Below are 22,010 nucleotides of genomic sequence, written 5' to 3'. Positions count from 1 at the left end.
AGGGGTCCTTGATTTGAAAAAGGTTGAGTTGCACTAGCCTGCATGTTAGCCCTTAGCACTGATGAAAAAGTCACACATATGCACTGGTGTAGGCTGGGCTTACAGGAAGTGGCTAGCACCTTCTGCTTCTAACTGCAGCCTTTTTCTCATAACAGGAAGACATCAGCAGCGCAGCTTTCAAGTGAAAAACATTTTCAGTGAAACAGGAAACTATGAGGGCCCGTCCACACCAAACCTGCCACTCAAACATCTGTGTCATTGTGTTGTGTGATCAAACTGCACATTTTAGATTGATCTTTTATTGTGAGCAGCCTTAAGACACACCTGTGCAATAATACTCATGCTGATTAAATTTAATCAGCATCTTGATATGTCACACCTGGCAAAGGAGAAGTGCTCATAAACATGGATTTAAACACATGTATTAACAACATTTGAAAGAAATAAGCATTTTGTCTGCAAACTCAGCGTGATTGTAGGCCTAATAGACCCTGCCTTGGTGGCCATATTGGAGGTTGCCAGCTCTTGGTAGTGCCCACAGTTGTAAGACTATCATCATCATCATCATCATCATCATTATAAGTCTATGATATATGATTATTAATACTACTGTCAGTAATAAGAGCAATAACACAAACACCACCTAATGCACAGCTTTTATCCCCAGGCCATCAGACTGATGAACAGATCCAACCCACTGCCCCTGCCTCCACGCTAACCCACCTCATCACACAGGAAACTTCATTCTGCCCCCCCAACCCCCCACCACCACCACTCCTTCCTCTGCACACACACACACACACACACACACGCACGCACGCACGCACGCACGCACGCACGCACACACACACACACACACACACACACACACACACACACACACTCACACACACAGAGCATACAAACACACAAACACACTCCACACTGCACAATCACAGACCTGCAGTCTGCATACACTGCAAACATTTTAGTCACTTAACATTGCTCTCTGTATATTGTACGTAGTGTTCTTCCTTGGGTATTTACCAATATTCTCTTGTACTGTATCTCTACTTTTTATAGACCGTTTTAATGTAACTAAATTGAACCCCAGCTCACTTCCTGTTGCAGTGTTTGCTACAGACAGAAGAAGAAGAAGCAGAGCAGGACTGATAATTCAAGTTAAAACCACCTATGGAAGACAAAGGAAGAATTTCAGAGAAACTTGTTTTTAACTTGAATTATCAGTCCTGTTCTGCTTCTGCTATAAACACTTGGACATGAATGACTTTGACAAAAATATATAGGCCTACTTAAATTAAGATTGATTGGTTGATATGGAAAAGGTCAGTGGTTAATAGTCCCATCTAGAAGTACAGTATCTGTTTTTATTATCGTTGTTTTCTCTGACATATTATAGAGGACGGTGGTTGAGCACCTTAGAAGTCTCAGCTCAAATCCTCTTTTGCTATGAAGGAAGAATACACCCGTCTCCTCCATTCAGTCTATTAAAGGCGCTTGGTCATATTGCCTGCAAATGCTTTAGTGAGAGTGATAAACACTTCCTTTGTCTTCTCTCTACCTATAAATAGGCCTACAGGCCACCACATCAATTTCCTTGTTTAGACATTTCATAGTTTCTGTGCGATGATCAAATACCAGTGTATCATATCAGGCTTGTCAGAGTAGAGCATGTTGGGCACAGGGTGAAATAGAGCAGTTTGTCTGAACAGGTGACTGTCTCAGCTGAGGGACAGGGAGACATGGAGGCTGTGATTGGACTGTTGATGATGCTACTCGGAGTCTCTCATGGTGAGGTCTTTGACTAGTCGACTTATTAATATTCATGAGTGTATATTGTGTGAATAAACTTTTGTGTTCTTCAGTGAATACAAATACAAGATCATTATTGATCAAGTATATGAGTATAGTTATGACTTGATCAGTGAAGCTGAATGAGCCACTCTGGCTTGAAATGAGCTGCCTGTCCTGCAGAATGGCCCGCTTTTGTCGATAAATTAATTTACAATCTTAGAATATATATTTTTTTAGTAGTCCAGGAATTTGACAGAAATAGGCTATGCATTGACATATCCTGCATACAACCCAGAACTGGAGCTCTTGACCTTTCATAGTTTGTATCTTTAATTAAGAACTGAAGGGTCAACAATGCTACAAGGATTCACAAAATGTACTACAATTAAATTAGTTTTAAATAATAAGATACACTGATAGTAAATACAGAATCTGTTTTGAGAAGATTATTATTATGGCCATGAGTAAAAATCTATGAGCACAGGAAGGCCAGACAGCTCTGTTTGTCGAAACCTCCGCTGTTCTTCTCTTCCCTCCTCTTCTACACGTTAGCGCTGGCTTACATTCAAACCAGAACTCTATTTGCCCCCTATAACTATGGACAGAATGAATACTTATTGATTCCTCAGAGTATTCTGACTGTAAAAAGAAGAAAGTTGCTTCATTAAACTGTCAAAAGTGTAATTAATTAATTAATTATTATTATTATTATTATTATTATTATTATTATTATTATTATTATTACCTTTATTATTATTATTATTAATAATAATAATAATAATAATAATAATTGGGAGGGGTCAAATTGATCACTAAGCGAATGATCATTATAACAGAATTGTTTTCTTTTTCTTTATTTCTCATGCAGATTACCATCTAATTGACATTTGTATATGTATTACATACAGTACATACTACATATAAACTAAAGGAATGTTATTGACTCCATACAGTAAGTTAGGTCTCCAGTTGTTTCAAACACAGCGGTCTCGCATAGACAGACAGACATCTCGTTGGCTCAATTTTGGCAGTTTGCAAGTAAACATTTTTTTTTACTGTAATCCATTCTTCTCAGGTGGGACCAGGCCCAAAATGATCACTGTAAGCGGAGTATTGATCACTATAAGCAAACTATTTAAACAGCATGTGTATAGGAAGGTTCGGGACAAAGCTTTTTGATCAATATAAGTGATCACTATGACTGTGAATTATGAGCTGATTTCACTGTAATAATGTATTCTTCCAGCAAACAATATAGTTTTTTACAGTTAGCATAGGAGCTGTCGCAGTCACAGCCCAATAAAAACCTTCTTTCTGTCTGTTTTCCGAGAGTCAGTTACTGAGTTATTCACAAATATATCCCTATAGTTTCATATTCAATACGTTCATATGGCACATGCCTTGAATCTTGCAGCAACATTGCAAGAAATTGATACAGATGTGGATATTTATTTATTTTTTATATTAATTATCTCTCTCTCTCTCTCTCATTCTCTCTCTCTCTCTCTCTCTCTCTCTCTCTCTCTCTCTCTCTCTCTCTCTCTCTCTCTCTCTCTCTCTCCAGGTGTGGAAACCTACTGTGATGGGACAGAGAACGAGAAGTGTTACGGTGCTCTGGGAGGAACTGTCGATATCCGACTGTTGGCTGGCGAAAAAGTATTCAAATTCGAATGGAAAAAAAATCTAGCATCCACAGTTCTTACTGTGAGAGACAAGGTGGTTCTGGTTAATAAATTTGAAAACAGATCCTCCTTTACTCTAAGTAATGGAACATTTAGGCTACGTAACCTCACCTACACTGACAGTGCTGAATATAACCTTCATATCTTCAAAGAGGGTGGACAGCTCTTGGGGACACGAAAACTAAAAATGTTCATACAAGGTAAATAAGTACTTTAATTAATTGTTGGAGAGATTATTAATAATTATATTATTATATTATATTATATTATATTATATTATATTATATTATATTATATTATATTATATTATATTATATTATGTTATTATTATTATATTATTCCACTATCTCATAGCCATTCATTTTGGCAACTTCCAGCAGAAAGTAGAAGGCATGCTGTCTCACTTTAGGCTTATTGAGAACAAACAATGTCTGTTATTAATATAACTCAAATAATAAAATGTGTGATTGATATAATTTATAATACAGTGTGAGTGTCAGTAATATGATTTGGATTACAAATAAATTAGTCAAACTAATTCTACTACTAAACTAGTTGAGTTGAGCTAGGTATATCTTTTACTATTTGCAAATAAATGCACACTAGAAAATAGAAACACTGTAGCCTACATGAATGGTACAAAGAGAACACTGCCATGACCAAAGTACAGTTGTACTGTTACTGTACTGCATCACTGTTGTTGTTTGAAAACCTTGTTAATCCAAAGTTGGTGATTTTTGTGTTTTCACATTAATCAAAGGATGACATCAGTGGTTTGGGAAATTGTCAAACCTCTTGTGTTTTATTAAACTCTTTTAAAACCACTGGATCAACTCTAAATGTTTTATGAAACTCTTTTAAAACCACTGGATCAACTCTAAATGTTTTATGAAACTCTTTTAAAACCACTGGATCAACTCTAAATGCACGGTGCAGAAACTGACATTTTGGAGACACAAGGTTTTCACACAACAGTGACAGCAGACTGACTGACACCAGACGACTCCAAGAAATGACACTGACAAAAGATTCTGACAATGTCCAAACTCATCTGAGTCCATTTCCCTCAGCGCCTGTGTCCACTGCCCAGCTGGCCGATGAGTGTCTGTCCCAGGGAGAGGTGATGGTGTCCTGCTCCTCTGAGACGGGGGACAGTCCTCAGTACAGCTGGACTCTGGACGGACGCACACTGAGGGACACCGAGCTCGTCTCTGGTAACAACACGACAAACAACAACACAACCAACATCATCACTCTGAAACCAGGCCTGACGGGACTTCTTCTCTGCTTGGTCAAGAATAACGTCAGTAAAGCCACTGCAAGCAAGACCATATCAACCTGTGAAGGTGAGCCAGAACATGAAAAAGTGTGATGTTGGGGCGTCCAGGTAGTGCAGTGGTAGATTCTCCGCCTACTAACATGAAGGTTGCAGGTTCATCATGTTACCTCCGGCTCAATCTGAGAACCCAGAATCGATCAGTCTTACGACTAATAAGACTCTTGGACAGACGGACGATATTTCAGGATTTCCGCAGTAGAGCGGACGTCCCGCCCCTTCCGTCATTGGTTATAGTTCAACGACGTCTCATTTATACAGCTATTTATTATTATTATCATTATTAGCCGAAATGTCATCTGGACCTTTGATCAGGCCTCCATTCTCGTGTCAATTGGACTGTAAACAATAACCGCGGCACAAGTGGAAGACTTGGCACGGACATCCACTATACAGCGGTATATTGGGGGCACGGTGGAGCAGTTAGCGGTAGCGCTGCCGCCTCACAGCTTGAAGGTCCCCCTGGGTTCGATTCCCACCGGAGTGCGGTGCCCAATTTCGGACATGTGCATAGTCAAAAATTGGTTTATCTCGAGGACAGTAAGTTCGTCCGATAGGCTTCAAACTCAGGAAACGTCTGCTGATATCTCAGCAGGAGTTCCGATTTGTTTCCCTTTAGTTGATCAAACCAAATTATTCAGGATGATTTTTCTCATTTATAATATTATGTTCCCTTCATCCCCTCGCTCTCTCTTCCTGACTTGCTCTTTCTCCCTCTCCCTCTATGTCTCTCACCCAGGTGACATTCTGCTTGTTTCTGTTGTGAGTGGGACTGTGGTTGTTGTGGTTGTTGTTGTTGTTGTTGTTGTTGTTGTTGTTGTTGTTGTTGTTGTTGTTGTTGTTGTTGTTGTTGTGCTGCTGCTCTACAAACGCAAGACAAAGAGGGAAAGGCAGGTTTGTATCTATTTTTTAGTATGGCTTTTAACACTGTGAAAGGGAAATGTGTAAAAGAGGGGACAAAAGTGCTTGTGGAAAAGGAAAAATGTACATTATATAAACTGCTACCTTGCTAAACGTAAAATTGTTTGTTGCAGATTCCCATCTATGTGAACTGTCCTCCAGCCTCCAGATCCGAGCCAGACGCCATCTACCAGAACCTCAGTCCTACCACCATGGATCAGGACGAAGAATACTCTAATGTCAAAGAGACTAGATAGTAGTGGGGTGCTGAGATGCAGGAGTATGTATTGTATGTATTGTACCTGTCCTGTATTTGATGAAACTCTTGTATTTGTATAATATTCCATTTCCTGTTGAAACACGATGTTGGGCCCAATGTGTTCAGAAAATGTCCACTTCCGAAGTGGTGAATACCACAGGAGGGGGGACGTTCCTATGGACTCTTCCCTTGAACACGGTAAACACGACCCCATTTGAAGGCAGGATTATTGTGACGAGCTCATGGCACACCTGTGCAATAATCATGATGTAATCATGCCACACCTGTCAGGTGGATCAAGGGCGTCACCTTAGCGTAGGTCCCCAGCAAATTGATGAAATGTTGTTAAATTCACCATTATTTCATTTTTTTTAGAGAATGTAGAAGAATGACTGTTTACAGATAGTTATGAGATTCTGGACAAAATCATCTCTAACAATAAAAATAAAGTCAGATTTGGGTCTGAGAGAAACCATCTCGGGGGTCCGTGGCTCTAATGTGGACTAAATGAGGGGTCCTTGATATGAAAAAGGCTGAGTCACTGCATTAGTTTGCATGTTAGCCCTGCTTACCACTGATGAAAAGACCAAAACGTATGCACGCATGCTACAGGAAGTGGCTAGCACCTTCTAGCTGGCAAGTAGCACCTAACAGTTCCTCATGGTAACAGGAACACATCAGCAGGGCAGGTTTCAAGTGAAAAACATTTTCAGTGAAATATGGAGCCAAACAGGAAACTATGAGGGCGCGTCCACATGAACACGGATATCATTGAAAGTGTAGTATTACATTTTTTTATCAGTCAATAATAAGGCAGAGTGAGAAGTGAGTGAGGATCTTATCCGCTCAAGTTGAACTATTTTAATAATAATTGTATTAATAATAATAATAATAATAATAATAATAATAATAATAATAGATAGGATTTATATAGCGCCTTTCAAGACACTCAAAGCGCTTCACATATCAGGGGAGGGAACTCAACTCATCCACCGCCGATGCGTAGCACCCACCTGGGTGATGCACGGCAGCCAGTTTGCACCAGAACGCTCACCACACATCAGCTCTCACGGTGGAGAGTTGAGGACTGAATGTGCCAATTAAGTAACGAGGGATGATTAGGTGGCCATGATTGAAGGAAGGCCTGTGTGTGAATGTAACCAGGGCACCGGGGTCACACCCCTACTCTAACAGGAAACTATAAGGGCCCGTCCACATGAACACGGATATCATTGAAAGTGTAGTGCATTTAATTTTTGGGAATGCATTTTCAGAAATATTTGTGTTGGTGTGGTTCATGTTCAAACTCAATGTTTTGGAGGTTGCCAGCTCTTGGCATTGCCCACAGTTATAAGACTATGATATATGATTACTAATACTACTACTGTCTGGCAGTAAGAGCAATACCACAAATACTACCTTTTTCTGAGAGACAGCTTTTATCCCCAGGCCATCAGACAGTAACCTGACGCTGCCACATGGTTAGTTTCACATTCTGTTTCACAAACACACATCCATCTGGGAACAGAGCAACTCAAGCCGTTGAAGAGGGCAGTCACTTTTTTAAAGCTACTTGGCAGGTGATTGGTTGACCCATCTGTCTATCACAGTCTGGGCGAATCAGATCAACTTGCCTCTGATGTAGCAGCCTGCGACGGGAGAGCAGAGAGTGAACAACCAATAGAACTACAAATATCTGAGCATTGAATGATAGCAGTTAGCATGGAGGTAGGGTTAGTGTTAGGTTAAAAAAGTTAAAAGGTGTTAACGAACGAACGCCTGATCAGATCTTAAGATCTCGTGAGGATCCACAATGGAAACAAGCCCTCGGGCTTTATTGTGTTTTACTCCTTTTGATCAATATTGTTTTGTTGTATTGTCTTGCACAATTCTGCATTTATTGAATCAATAAAGATATCAATCAATCAATCCAGCTGGCTTGCGAGGTTAATGAAACTGATCAACAGGTCTATTACACTGCCCCCACCCTAACCCACCTCATACAGGAAACCTTACCCTGCCTATTCTCCCCCTACCCTTCCTCCACACACACATACACCATAGATACAAACACACACACACACACACACACACACACACACACACACACACACACACACACACACACACACACACACACACACACACACACACACACACACACACACACACACACACACACACACACACACACACAGACACACACACACACACACACACACACACACACACACCACAACCACAACCACAGCATATACACTTTTTTGCAGACATTTAGCAAACCTGCACAGGACTTTGCCCAGACATTTTGTCACTTAACATTGTACATAGTGTTCTTGTTTGGATATTAATTATTATTCTCTCTTATCTCTACTTATATCTTGTGTTTCTTGATAGATTAATGGCATTCAGAGTGGAAGGCAAAGGAATAATTTCATGGTACGAGAGAAACTTGTTTTCAACTGTGCATATGACAATAAACACTTTGACATGACTGACTTTGACAGCAAACACAAAATTTGGCCTAAAGTAAGATGGTTGATATGGAAAGGTTCCTTAGCTAATAGTCCCATCTAGAAGTATCCTCTTTCACTACAAAGGAAGAATACACCTCTCTGATCTACATGTATTCAGTCTACAGTATCAAAGGCACTTGGTCATATTGCATGTGAATACTTTAGTGAGACTGTTACGCGCTTCCTTTGTCTTCTCTCTGGCATACCACAACAATTTCCTTCTTTAGACGTTTCATAGTTTCTGTGCGACGCCCAAATACCAGTGTATCATATCAGGCTTGTCAGTTTAGGTTATGCATGTTGGGCACAGGGCAAAATAGAGCAGTTTGTCTGAACAGGTGACTGTCTCAGCTGAGGGACAGGGAGACATGGAGGCTGTGATTGGACTGTTGATGATGCTACTCGGACTCTCTCATGGTGAGCTCTTTGACTAGTCGACATATTAATATTCATGATGGTATATTGGGTGAATAAATGTTTTTATGTTGATCCAGTAATCCATATATTCTTCAATGAATACAAATACAAGATCATTATTGATCAAGTATGTGAGTATAGTTATGACCTCATCAGTGATGTTTACTGAAGCTGATGGAACTGAGCTTTTGTCAATAAATGAATTAACAATCTTCACATTATTATTTTTAGTTTTTAGTTTTGTAATTAATTTGACAGATGTATGCATTAACGTTATCCTGCATACAACCCAGAGCTCACAACATTTTGAGAGTTTGTATCTGTATATAGGAACTACAAAGGCCAGAGAGCGGTCTAGGTCTGTTTGTCAAGACCTCTGCTCTTCTTCTCTTCGCCCTATAAATATGGACAACTGGAATGAATAGTCATTGATTCCTCACAATATTCTTACTGTAAAAAAAGAACGTCAATTCATTAAACTGTCAAAAATGTAATCAATAATAATGATGATGATAATAATAATAATAATAATAATAATAATAACATGCATTCTTCCACGAAGCAATACAGTTGATAGTTTTTGTTTCTTTTAAACAGACAAATATGCATTTGTCTGTTTAAAAGAAACAAAAACTATCATTTGAACAAAGAAGACATAATGAACCTGATTGAGCAAGCAATACAGTTTTTGAACAGCAGCTAAACAACTACAGTTAGTGTATGAATATAAATGAGCTGTCATAGTCACAGCTGTATATGTCGCTGCGGTTCCCAAACCTACACCTGTTATTCACAAATATATCCCTATATTGTAGCTTCATATTCAATACATTGATATGGCACTGTGGCACATGCCTAGAATCTTGCAGCAGTCATTAACATCGCTGCTGGTATTGTAAGAAATTGATACAGATTGTGATATAGCATAATATATATTTTTTCATCTTGTGTGTTTTTTGTTTGTTTGTTTGTTTGTTTGTTTTTTTAATTTCCAGGTGTGGAAACCTACTGTGATGGGACACAGAACGAGATGTGTTACGGTGCTCTGGGAGGAACTGTGGATATCCAACTGTTGGCTCAAGGAACAAATCTACAAGTCTACAAATTCGCATGGATGAAAAATAAAAAAAACAAAGTTCTTACTGTGAGAGACAATACGGTTCTGGTTAATGACTTCAAAGACAGATCCTCCTTCACTGTGAGTAATGGAACATTTAGGCTACGTAACCTCACCTACTCTGACAGTGCTGAATATGACCTTCATATCTACACAAACGATGGACAGCTGCAGTCGAGAACAAGACAACTTAAACTGTTCATACAAGGTAAATAAGTACTTTAATAAATTGTTGGAGAGATTATTAATAATGATAGAAGACATATTCCACTATCTCATAGCCATTTGTCAACTTCCAGCAGAAAGTAGAAGCCATGCTCAGTTTGGGCTTTATGGGAACAAATAATGTCAGTTAGTAATATAAGTGTCAAAAATAAAATGTGTGATTGTTATAATTGATAATACAGTGTCAGTAATATGATTTTCATTAATTTCATTAATTAATGTATTTGTTCCAATCATGATAATGCTGAAAACAACATTTCAATTTTCAATTTACACATTCCATAATTTACACATTGCATGGCCGGAATGTTACAGATAAATTAGTAAAAACTAATTTGACACTAGTTGAGTTGAGCCTGGAGCTAGGTAGCCTATATACTGTATTTTACTATTTGCAAACAAATGCACACTAGAAAAGAGAAACACTTTAGCCTACATGAAATGCTACAAAGAGAACACTTCCATGACCAAATATACAATTGTACTGTTACTGTACTGCATCACTGTTGTTGTTTGAAAACCTTGTTAATCCAAAGTTGTTGATTTTCATGTTTTCACGTTAATCAAAGGATGACATGAGTGGGTTGGGAAATTGTCAAACCTCTTGTGTTTTATGAAACTCTTTTAAAACCACTGGATCAACTCTAAATGCACGGTGCAGAAACGGACATTTTGGAGACACAAGGTTTTCACACAACAGTGACAGCAGACTGACTGACACCAGACGACTCCAAGAAAGTACACTGACAAAAGATTCTGACAATGTCCAAACTCATCTGAGTCCATTTCCCTCAGCACCTGTGTCCACTGCCCAGCTGGCTGATGAGTGTCTGTCCCAGGGAGAGGTGATGGTGTCCTGCTCCTCTGAGACGGGGGACAGTCCTCAGTACAGCTGGACTCTGGACGGACGCACACTGAGGGACACCGAGCTCGTCTCTGGTAACAACACGACAAACAACATCACTCTGAAACCAGGCCTGACGGGACTTCTTCTCTGCTTGGTCAAGAATAACATCAGTAAAGCCACTGCAAGCAAGACCATATCAATCTGTGAAGGTGAGCCAGAACATATGAAAAAGTGTGATGTTGGGGCGTCCAGGTGCAGTGGTAGATTCTCTGCCTACTAACACGAGGGTCGTGGGTTCGAGCCCCCGTATTCCCTCCGGCTTGGTCGGGTGTGCATACAGGCACAATTGGCCGTCTCTGCGGGTGGGAAGCGCGGTTAAGGGTATGTGTCCTGGTCGCTGTACTAGCGCCTCCTCTGGTCGGTCGGAGCACCTGTCCAAGTGGAAGTGGAACTGGGGCAAATAATGTGATCCTCCCACCTGCTACTTCCTGCCGGTGATACTCCTCGCTGTCAGGTGAAAATAAGCTGCTGGCTACTGCAAATGTATCGGAGGAAGCATGTGGTAGTAAGACTCTCAACTGGGACAACCTAGCAGGGAATTGGCCAAGTACAATTGGGGAGAAGAAGAAAAGGTGTGATGTTGTTGAACTGATGATTATGATGATGTGACTGTCGTATTTGCCCACAGGCTTCATGTGTGACAACTGCACCTCATCCAATGAGACCAATGCCAAGTATATTAGCGGTAAGTCAATGTTATGGTCACATACAACTGTCATTCAAGAGCTGTCACTGGTTAGTCTAACTGTCAATCATAGGATGTCATTTGAGTGAATGGAGTAAGGTTACTGGCTAGCTCGTCTCGGTGGGCGGGCCTAATCACCATTCAGACGAGTGGTTTCAGGTGCGCTCGAGATGCCATTGAGAGCTGAGGGAGCACATGAGCCAGTGTGAGAGGGTGAGGGAGCACATGAGCCAGTGTGAGAGGGTGAGTGAGCCATGAGCCAGTGTGTGAGGGTGAGGGAGCACATGAGCCAGTGTGTGAGGGTGAGGGAGCACATGAGCCAGTGTGTGAGGGTGAGGGAGCACATGAGCCAGTGTGTGAGGGTGAGGGAGCACATGAGCCAGTGTGTGAGGGTGAGGGAGCACATGAGCCAGTGTGTGAGGGTGAGTGAGCACATGAGCCAGTGTGTGAGGGTGAGTGAGCACATGAGCCAGTGTGTGAGGGTGAGTGAGCACATGAGCCAGTGTGTGAGGGTGAGGGAGCACATGAGCCAGTGTGTGAGGGTGAGTGAGCACATGAGCCAGTGTGAGGGTGAGGGAGCACATGAGCCAGTGTGAGGGTGAGTGAGCACATGAGCCAGTGTGTGAGGGTGAGTGAGCACATGAGCCAGTGTGTGAGGGTGAGGGAGCACATGAGCCAGTGTGTGAGGGTGAGTGAGCACATGAGCCAGTGTGTGAGGGTGAGGGAGCACATGAGCCAGTGTGAGGGTGAGTGAGCACATGAGCCAGTGTGTGAGGGTGAGTGAGCACATGAGCCAGTGTGAGGGTGAGGGAGCACATGAGCCAGTGTGTGAGGGTGAGTGAGCACATGAGCCAGTGTGAGGGTGAGGGAGCACATGAGCCAGTGTGAGGGTGAGTGAGCACATGAGCCAGTGTGTGAGGGTGAGTGAGCACACAGTAAAATTTGCAGTGTTAAATCAACACTTAAAGAGTTATTTTTAACACTGGCTCGGATAACATATGGTCCCACACCACAGGGTGTTAAAGTTACTCTTGACATAGTGTTGATATTTCAGAGTTAATTCAACTCTAGAAAGAGTCCAAATTTAACACTGCATCACCCTGCACAACACTGAACAGTGTTAATAAAATATTACACTATGAGGTAATTAACACCCATAGTGTTACTTTTAGTTCACTCCGAGAGTTAATCTTAATTTAACTCTCCATCAATGTTAGAAGTGGTTAACACTGAGTGTTAATTTAAAGCTTACTCTCACCAGTGTGAATACAAATTAACTCTTATTGTATTTACTCCTTGTGGGAGTTATTCCAAGTGTTGATTTTTAATTAACTCCTGTCAGTGTATATCTAAATCTACTACTATACTTTAAAATTTGCATGTAATGTGAAAAAACAAACAAACACAATTCATTATGTCAATGTCTTCATTTATTGAAAAGCAAAAGTAGAAGATACCAACTTATCATCTGTCTGAATCAAATAACAAAGGCATATTGCGCAATAAGCACCAAGACTGTATGGCATTCATTTCCAAATCATTACTTCCATCCAACAACTTTACTCTTGGTGGACGGTTTGGCTGCTGGTTGTAAACAGTCAAAAGCATGTATTCTACCAGCCAGTTGTTCAGCATTTAGGAAGTTGCCCTGAATGTACTGCAGAAAAAGTTTCAGCTCAAACGGAGGGACCCCCTCTAAAACAGCATGCATTATGTCTACAGAAAAACTGTTGGCTGTGTGGAATTACTAAAGTGAATTTAACAGACAAGTGTGTTTCACACAATATACATAGTGTAGGATCTGTTTGCATAGTTTGACAGTGCTGTGTGTGCATATCGATAGTTCTTAGTACAACTTCCGGATCATCTTCAAACAATGCTTCTCAAGGAGACAGAAACGACAGCAACATCGAGCCCCAAATTACTCCACAAAGCCAAACAGACCATGCAAACCTATATTTTCCACAGTGACCTGAATAATAGTAGCACAAATCATGTGTTTAAACATGGGAATTTGAAGTCCCGCTCTTGAGCGAGTACTTTCAAATCATTAACAAGTGGCCTTAAGTATCAAATTAAACCATAACACTCTATGTCCTGTGCATGGAATAGAGCACACAAATGAATATTCGTCTTTGACAACAGTCCAGATGTTATGGCTGTCTCATCTACATTAGCAGTCACCACCTCTCCTAGATCATCTAGGTCTACACTGCTTAAATTAACATCAGTGTCAATCTGTTGGTCAACAGTCTGTATGTTTGGTGTTTAAATGTTTCCTAAAACCAGAAAAAGTACCAAACAGTCACACGGCCGCATCCAGTCTGAACACATTGAAGGCAAAGATTTCTTCCATCCAAATAACCATGAACTAACCGGAAATGCCTAACAAGCGCATTTGAACTAGTTAACTCAGCATGACAAACAGAACACTTCATTCCTAAGCAGCCTTGCCCGGACTTCAGCAACACGGGAACTCTGCTTGACTTCGCAAACATCAACATTGTACACTGTGGTCTGGATGAATGTGAACATGTTGTGGAGCATGGTGTTGTCTGTTGTGCCAAAGACAAAATGTGCCTCAAACAGTTCATCCACAGCAGCAAGGGAAGAGGTTGACCTGTAAGGTGTGTCATTCTTGTCAAGGATGATGAAGAACTGGCGGATTGCATTCTTCTGAGGTCCAACAGCCAGGAGATAGGGTTGAGCACTAGTGATGGCATCAAGATGCTCTTGGATGTTTGTTCCGGTCTGAGAAGACAAACAACACAAACAGACGATTAGAATTACATGGTTGTAATATCAGTGTTATGCCGTGGAGTGCCGTCTCTCACCAGGGACAGCGCGCCCCTTAACCAGCAGACCTTGCTGTCACTGCTCCTTGGCCAGGGCTGTGGACTGGCCTGACTGGCTTCCAGGTTGAAAGCTGTAACAGAAGCTCACGCTTCAGCCTGGGAGGCAGCAGAGCGTAGCCAGCTTTCTGCGTCCCACCACGACGGGGACGGACTGTCTACAGTGCAGCTGCGGTCAGAGAGAGAGACATGTATGGCGATTTGTCTGGGATGCATGTTGTGGTGAGCCGATTGCATATTCCTTTGCATCTTCATTAAGTTTGCATGTTATTAGCGCAGAGCCCAGACATTAAATGGAAAAAAACAAAATGCTGATTTATTTTGAACCTGATCTCACACATACCTGAAAACTGTAAACAGTTTAGCAGCCATTCATTTTCTTGGACAGTTATTGAGTTGATTTGAGTTAAAGTTGCTGCTTGTGTTGTCATTTGTGCACGAATGAAATCACTGGCATCAACTTTGACCTCAAATCAACTAAATAACTGTAAAAGTAAATGAAAGCCTGCAAAATGGTTTACGTTTTTCAGATGTGTGAGACCATGTGCAAAATAAATCAGCATTGTCTTTCGTTTAAGTTCTCCTTTCCTATAAGAACCATCCTAACATAATGTCCACGTGATCTCACATCTTGTTTCGCTCTAGGTATAGTCACATATAGGATACACAGAGATTTCCTAAAATTCCAATGCAACTCAGGGTCTCTGCTGGCCAAACAGTATGGTTTCTGGAAGCAATGAGCATTAACAATAGTAAGGGTAAACACAGCCATAAGTGTAGTTAAGGCTGAAATGGACTCAATAACAATTAACCAACAAGAGTGTGCACCAGGGGAGTTTCTCAGTGGAAAATACATTTTCGCCGTTCGACTTGATTTGGTAACGCTGATTGGCTGAAGGAGTTGTCTGTCAAGGCAAGTACTCCCTCCCACTGAAATCACTGAGTGGCTGGAAGTCCAGACTGATACGTAAGCGAAACAGAATTTGAGGTCACGTGATCAGGATGTTTTTTTTTTTACCAGGCTATCATAAATTAGGGAAAAGTACAAACCTTCTTGAAGAGCACAAGATGTTTCTCTGCTTGGGATGCCGACACCTTTCCTGGTCTCTTCTGACCCTGGGCAGTGGGTGGAATCATCAGGTGTACCAGCAGTAAAACTGATGAGGTCACTGTCCCAACCTGTAACAACACAAGTTTGAAACACTTGAATTAATTTCTGTGGCCCTTCAACAAAATTCAGTGCATGTGCAATGTCAGCAGCATTTTTACAAAATACAGAAGATGTAGCAGTTCTATATCATCACAAGAAGGTCTTCCACTATTTTTTTATACAATATCTCAATCCAGCTTTAACACATTCACTGCCAACAGTTCTTTTTTTACTGTAGGTAGCTTCTGCCAAGAAGTTTTTTGAGGATTCTGGCTCATCTTTCAAGAGCCGAGGATTATTTTCTGCTAGGAGTTTGTGAACACAAAATATCTCAAAAGAACTAATAGAATGTGTGCTTTCTCTGTCTAAAAGAGTTAGTTTGTAGAGTTAGTAGTTATGTAGGCATTAGCAGTTGAATACAGCATGGTTTCAGCGTCTGAAAAGGAAAGCTCAGATAATTGCATTTTTGTGAAATTCGATAGAACAGGCAGAACAGTCACTTTAACCATTTATTTTTTTTATCCGCCATCCGAAAAAAAAATCATCGCACACAGAAAACCTTGCACACTGGTCCGATGCCTTTTATTATTATGTTCGTTGTTCTATTAGCAATACGAAAAAATAGTCCTCTCCTGTATCCACGTTACAATGTGACTGACAGATAGCAGCAGCAGCTGATCTGCAGCAGGCAGCAGTGACGTGGACTGCAGCTGGTCAGGGAAGAGGGGCCAGTGAGGTGAAGCGAGCCGCTCAGACTGGAGTGGACTCCAGCTGAGCGGGACTCTGCAACGTACCCTGCCCCTCCGTGTGTGACAAACTAAAATTGAAAGGGGAAAGCCGAACGGCGCACAGTATGTGGACTGACCGGCGCCGGTCACCGGTCGAGGCCGATTAGCTGAAAATCGGCCATTTCCGGTCACGTGCTGATTGATCGGTGCATCCCTATTTTCAGTTACTTGGATTAGACTCAGTACTTACTCAAGTACTGAGTAAACTCAGTAAAATTATCTCGTCACCGTTTCGTTCCATACATGTTTCTACTATTATTACAGTGTTACCTCCAAATGCTGTTTGTCTGTCTTTAGTCCTGCATCTCTGAATCGTTTTAATCCTCCAAGCAAGGTACCCAGCGCCACTCTCGCCATCATAGAAATGCTCCTTGGAGGGTGAAAGGACAACACAGACACTTCATTAAAGAGACAGCTCACCCTTAAATCCAAAATACATATTTTTCATGAAATCTGTAGTGCTATTTATGCATTGTTTTGTGTTAGATGTATGAGTTTGGGAGATATTGGCCGTAGAGATGTCTGCCTTCTCTCCAATACAAGAACTGGATGGTACTCGGCTTGTGGTGTTCAAAGCACCAAAAAATAAACAAAACCTCTTGTGTGTCTTTCCAGAAATCATGACCCCAAGATAATCCACAGTCCTCATTGTGAGCAGTTTCATGAGTATCCGGGTCATGATTTCTGGAAAGAGATATTGCTGCTAAAACAATGGTGCAATTTTTACTGGGGTCCGTCCGTACAAAACAAGCATGTTTGTCAACTTACTTGCTTGGCTTCTGTATCCAGCCTCTGGCGTTTTCTGGAAGGGCTCTCTGAAAGGTTGACTATCCGGGAGTCCAACGAATCAAGGGGTGATCGCTGGGACGCTCAGGAGAGGCTACCCTGGAGACAGATTATACCGTGGAGACAGCTAACCATGATTGGAGAAAAAAACATTATGTACAGTTCCTTCATAAACCCACCCCTTATCTAATGAACAGAAGCTTCACATGACAAATAACTGCAAAAGAAACAAACCTGTTTCATATTTGATGTTTAGCACCCCAGTTGATATTCATCATCCAACTCAGTCCCCGCAGTGTGGAAAACTTTGACACCCTCTGTTACAGCTGGGACACCAAACTTTGCAAATGCTGAAAACAGGCACAAAAGCTTGTGTAAACAGAAAGGTCATTGATATATCTAATGAGTCCACATTAGTCTACTAACTAATATTCAATGAAACTGGAATTACCATAAAAGGCTCAAACAAACACTATAAGAGAAATAAAATTACTGCATTTTAAGTAATGCATGCAGCCAAAAACCTCATCGCCAAGTTTCACTTTAAGCAACATGCTCCCTGCAGAGAGGAATGTGATCAGCACAACATTCCTCATGTTAAAAACTGCATTAATTTGCAATATAACAAGCTCATACATTTCAACAGAACAGCCCTGGTCAACTTTTAGGTGACTTATGTTCATTTTATTAGAGAATAAGGTTGTTTAAAGCCACCAAACAGCTGACAAAGTATCAGCTATTTTGCAGAAATGACCAGTAAGGTTGAATTCTACTTCATGTTTAACCATGCAATCTTGCTGAAGGTGCCACATCATGTTTCTCTACCTGCGTTGACAATGCTTGTGATTCCATCAGACTTTTCACAGCACGATTCAGAAGCTAAAATAGTGTAACGTCCTCTTGGGAGCTGCGTGTTTACGTCTCAAAGCATCGTGGATGACTGAACACCACTCTTTCTGGCTCTGATTGTGACCAGCCTGCTAACGTTAGCGTTGATCAGTGTCAAGCTACATGGAGTTAACTACAGACACAGTCAGATTTGCCCCGAGCAATTTTCAAAGTAAGGCACCAATTTAAGTGGACTCCCCGACGAATCTGATAGTTTATCACATCAGTAACGTTACATCAGCGTCATGACGGTGAATATAAAGCAGCAATATCACACAGCCTGTCGCAGCCTCGCTGGCCTGAATGTATAGATTACCCCAGCAGTGCATACGAGACTCCAGTCCTCCGTCGAGGCAAACAACAAGCGCCCAGCAGCCGCGGAACGCCAACAGGTGCTTCTTATTCACCTAATCACAGACTCTTCTCCGGCTGGATCAGCCCACCCGCTACGTCAGTGACCACACTAGTGGTGTATCCCTACGTCACCCCACTAGGCTACAATATAGACACGAAAATAATTATAGGCAGGCTGCCTTGGATGCAAAATCATTTTAATCCTTGAAATAATGTGATTGCTGACTCATAACGTTGAGGAAACATGTAGAATACGACTCAGCAATTTTCAAAGTAAAAGACTACTGCTGCTAGCGCTAGTCAGCCAGGTAGCCTAATGCTAGGCCGGGGTGGACAAAAAAGGTCCATTTTGCACCCTATAACATTACTGGACTCAGTGGACGTTACATAAATAATACAATAACTCAGCCAACAACATTTACATTAGGTTACCTCTTGCTGATATTGTCCAGTTTGATGTTAGTGTTAAGGTTAGCTGACGCTAATTAGCTAACACTAGCGTTAGCTTGCTGCCCGCGCACATTTAAGCTGCACAACTCATACTAGTTAGTTAGCCCGTTGAAATTCGGAATTTTAAGATACAAAACCAACTGAAGTATGGTGAGCAACAACATTAAGTTATTCTAACATGCTGCTTCTGTTTAAATGCCAAATAATGTGTTTAGGGAATGAACTTACCGAGGTCTTCTGTGCTTTTGCGTGGAAGAAAATGGCGGTCCTGCAATGTGGAGAGTAGCAGAAGGTGGGCAGGGCTTCCCAGTGTAATTAAAAGCTAACTAATGAAATGTACTCCAACACTAGGGGGTATTTTACTCCACTGTTGTTAAAATAACTCCCAAAGTGTCTAACAATTTTGACACAGCACTTTTAACACTAGGGATTTTGCTGTGCACATGAGCCAGTGTGAGGGTGAGTGAGCACATGAGCCAGTGTGAGGGTGACTGAGGCAGTGTGTGGACTCCGTCAGATCAGCGTGGGTCTAAGTTCAACTCAAGTATCAGAAGAGAGACTAGTGAAACAGAAAGTTAACTGCAGATCAAGAGGCTTCCAGATGCTGAGAGTTAACTTTGAATACCAAACCGGTAAAGAGAGACTGTTGTGAGCGTGGATCTGACCACAGCCCAGTGACTGTTTGTTTGTCAGCGTTTGTGGTCTGTTTGTTGTGTGCTCGTATTAATGGGACCTCCATGTTGAAGTCAAGTTCAGCACAACACTGTGTGAGCTGACCACTGAAGCAGACAGACATCTACCAGACAGAGCACTGTGAGGGCAAGAGGGCGAGACGATGGAGGTGTCAAGGTGCAGTTTGGGTCAAGTCAGCAGAGCCAGAGCAACAGTGCAGGAGGCCTCCTCTGTGTCTAACCTATGCTGCAGCCTGATGCTAACATTGGTCCATTCATTCATCCAAATGTTTACGGATAGTTGGTTTTGATGGTAATGTTGAAACCCCTAGACAACGAGGTAGCCAAAATAGTTATGTGATGAGAGACCAGCTAACTGGCCCGTGACATTCAACATGAGCTGCAACCACGACCAAAGAACCTTTAAGTGAGGCCACCACCACGGGTAAAAAGACCGGCTCCACAGAGTTCGTTAGAGCCTCCACTCACATCAGACCCTCCAATCAAACCATGACTGTCAAACCCCACAGACCCCTGGTACATTAGTATGTGATGATTCATTCACTGATGTCATTTTTCTTTTCATATTATCTTTCCATCTGATGTGATGCATGTGATCTCTTGTCATTTGAACAGGACACATCGAGCTCATTGCTGGTTCTCTGTCAGCGCTGCTCGTTCTCTTAGTGGTTGTGGGCGGAGTCTGCTGTGTTGTGATGAAAAAGAAGAAGGAAGGAACCAGGAAGAAGCAAGGTCCACAAACATTCAGCTCTTTTGTATCCACAGTAGAGTGTGCACATATCTGCTGTTGCTAATGATACAGGCTGCAGTTGATCTCCAGATGTGCTGAGTGTCAGGAGAACTGTCACACAGCACGGCTTAACACTGAACACATGCAGCACATTTACTTGCTGTCACTGGGCCTTTGTGATCATGTGATCATCATCTGACATGTTTTGACCACCTGATTGACCTCCATCTCTCCTCTCCACAGAGAGCGGACAGGACATGACCTACGCTGACGTCCACATCTTGCAGCGTCAGGCGAAGTCACGGGAGGAAAAGGCCCACATGGAGGTGGAGGACAGCCAGGTCAATGTGTCGGGGGACCACAGCCAGCTCACTGAGGCCCAGTTGGAGGTGGAGGTCAATGTGCCCACTGAACAGACTGAGGATGAGATCCGACCCAGATCCGACCCAGACGCCACCTACCAGAGCCTCAGTCCAGCCACCATGGATCAGGACCAAACATATTCTACTGTCAAACAGACTAGATAGTAGTGGGCAGAGCCGTGTAGATAGAAGAGTCCCGACATCTCCATTCACTCCAATGGACCAGTTTTTTACTCTCAAGAGTTCCAGGAAGTAAGGTCCTGGATTAAGCAGCACTGTCGAGTTGCAGCAAAATAGACAGTTTGTGTTGTACTCTGAAATGGTTTTTCCCCCCTTGAATCAAATTGTACATTATCAGCTTTATTTTAGCATGCAAAAGTAGCGTGAGACCCATTCCTGGCTGTTCATTGGCTAATGAGTCTCGCATTTTGGTCCTCCGCTGACGCCACTCTCTCTAGAGGACACTAGTAAAGAAAGAAAATTCTTGTATTCTTGTATATTTATACTGTATATAATAACGATGTATATAATATAGCCTACTTCCTGTTGAAACACAATGTTGGATGTTTGGTCCGGTCATAACGCGGGGAGGGATCATTCCAAAGTGTAAACCAATGGGAGATCACTTACGGAAAAAGGCAGTTTTATTGGATGGGAGGAGTCGAGGGGTGGAATTGTTAAAAAAATCTGTGATGTTCATTGACTGGAGTTTTTATTTACACCTCCTGGTGCAACATAAGGTTACCATTCAAGATACACTGTTTTCTTGTAAATGTAATGCGATTTTGAGATCAAAATGGGGGCGGGGCGTATGGTTCTTCCACCTGCTACTGAGGCTCCTGACTGTGTTCAATGAATAAAGCATAAAAATTGTCAATATGTCTTGTTTGTTAAATCATTTAATCCCCAAACAACTCAAAACTATAGAGTCAATACCAACAGGAGGATACACTGTTTGACATTGGCAGGGAAATTTGGAACATTTGACATCGGCTCTACTGACACAATCAGCTGTGCTGCTCATCCCACAAATGCAGAATCCTCCTTACAAATGAGACAGTGTTGTGAAGGGAAATGAACAGGCTTTCCAATAACATAAGATACAATGCTGAGGATACAG

At 41.8% G+C, this 22,010-nt stretch overlaps 2 protein-coding genes and 1 long non-coding RNA gene across 3 annotated transcripts; 2 read left to right on the top strand and 1 right to left on the bottom strand.

Annotated features, from left to right (window-relative positions):
* The first annotated feature begins 3,403 nt into the window (after positions 1-3,403).
* LOC310778453 (uncharacterized protein) lies at positions 3,404-6,078 on the top strand. The gene is made up of 4 exons (XM_083638886.1): positions 3,404-3,676; positions 4,547-4,822; positions 5,552-5,706; positions 5,847-6,078. The coding sequence occupies exons 1-4, from the start codon at positions 3,664-3,666 to the stop codon at positions 5,967-5,969; spliced, it is 567 nt and encodes a 188-aa protein (XP_083495012.1). The 5' UTR covers positions 3,404-3,663; the 3' UTR covers positions 5,970-6,078.
* A 2,709-nt stretch (positions 6,079-8,787) lies between these two features.
* On the top strand, positions 8,788-21,683 carry LOC310778414 (uncharacterized protein). Its single transcript, XM_083638835.1, has 6 exons — positions 8,788-8,904; positions 9,900-10,229; positions 11,042-11,302; positions 11,782-11,838; positions 20,414-20,530; positions 20,772-21,683. The coding sequence occupies exons 1-6, from the start codon at positions 8,856-8,858 to the stop codon at positions 21,053-21,055; spliced, it is 1,098 nt and encodes a 365-aa protein (XP_083494961.1). The 5' UTR covers positions 8,788-8,855; the 3' UTR covers positions 21,056-21,683.
* LOC310778319 lies at positions 16,899-17,698 on the bottom strand. The gene is made up of 3 exons (XR_014552770.1): positions 17,649-17,698; positions 17,397-17,541; positions 16,899-16,998 (listed from the first exon to the last, which is right to left on the bottom strand). It is a non-coding gene; the product is annotated as an uncharacterized lncRNA (long non-coding RNA).
* Positions 21,684-22,010: the final 327 nt, after the last annotated feature.

The sequence above is a fragment of the Poromitra crassiceps genome (assembly GCF_964638095.1).
Source record: "Poromitra crassiceps genome assembly, chromosome: 6".
NCBI lineage: Eukaryota > Metazoa > Chordata > Actinopteri > Beryciformes > Melamphaidae > Poromitra > Poromitra crassiceps.
This window is presented reverse-complemented; position numbering and strand designations above follow the sequence as displayed.

What these genes read in the sequence shown, in the direction of transcription:
- LOC310778414 (XM_083638835.1), top strand. Translation starts at nt 8,856, where the DNA reads ATGGAGGCTGTGATTGGACTGTTGATGATGCTACTCGGACTCTCTCAT. An exon ending in ACTTAAACTGTTCATACAAG is followed by an intron (nt 10,230 to 11,041) that starts GTAAATAAGTAC and finishes CATTTCCCTCAG; the next exon opens with CACCTGTGTCCACTGCCCAG. An exon ending in CAATGCCAAGTATATTAGCG is followed by an intron (nt 11,839 to 20,413) that starts GTAAGTCAATGT and finishes TCATTTGAACAG; the next exon opens with GACACATCGAGCTCATTGCT.
- LOC310778453 (XM_083638886.1), top strand. An exon ending in GACCATATCAACCTGTGAAG is followed by an intron (nt 4,823 to 5,551) that starts GTGAGCCAGAAC and finishes TCTCTCACCCAG; the next exon opens with GTGACATTCTGCTTGTTTCT. An exon ending in AGACAAAGAGGGAAAGGCAG is followed by an intron (nt 5,707 to 5,846) that starts GTTTGTATCTAT and finishes TGTTTGTTGCAG; the next exon opens with ATTCCCATCTATGTGAACTG.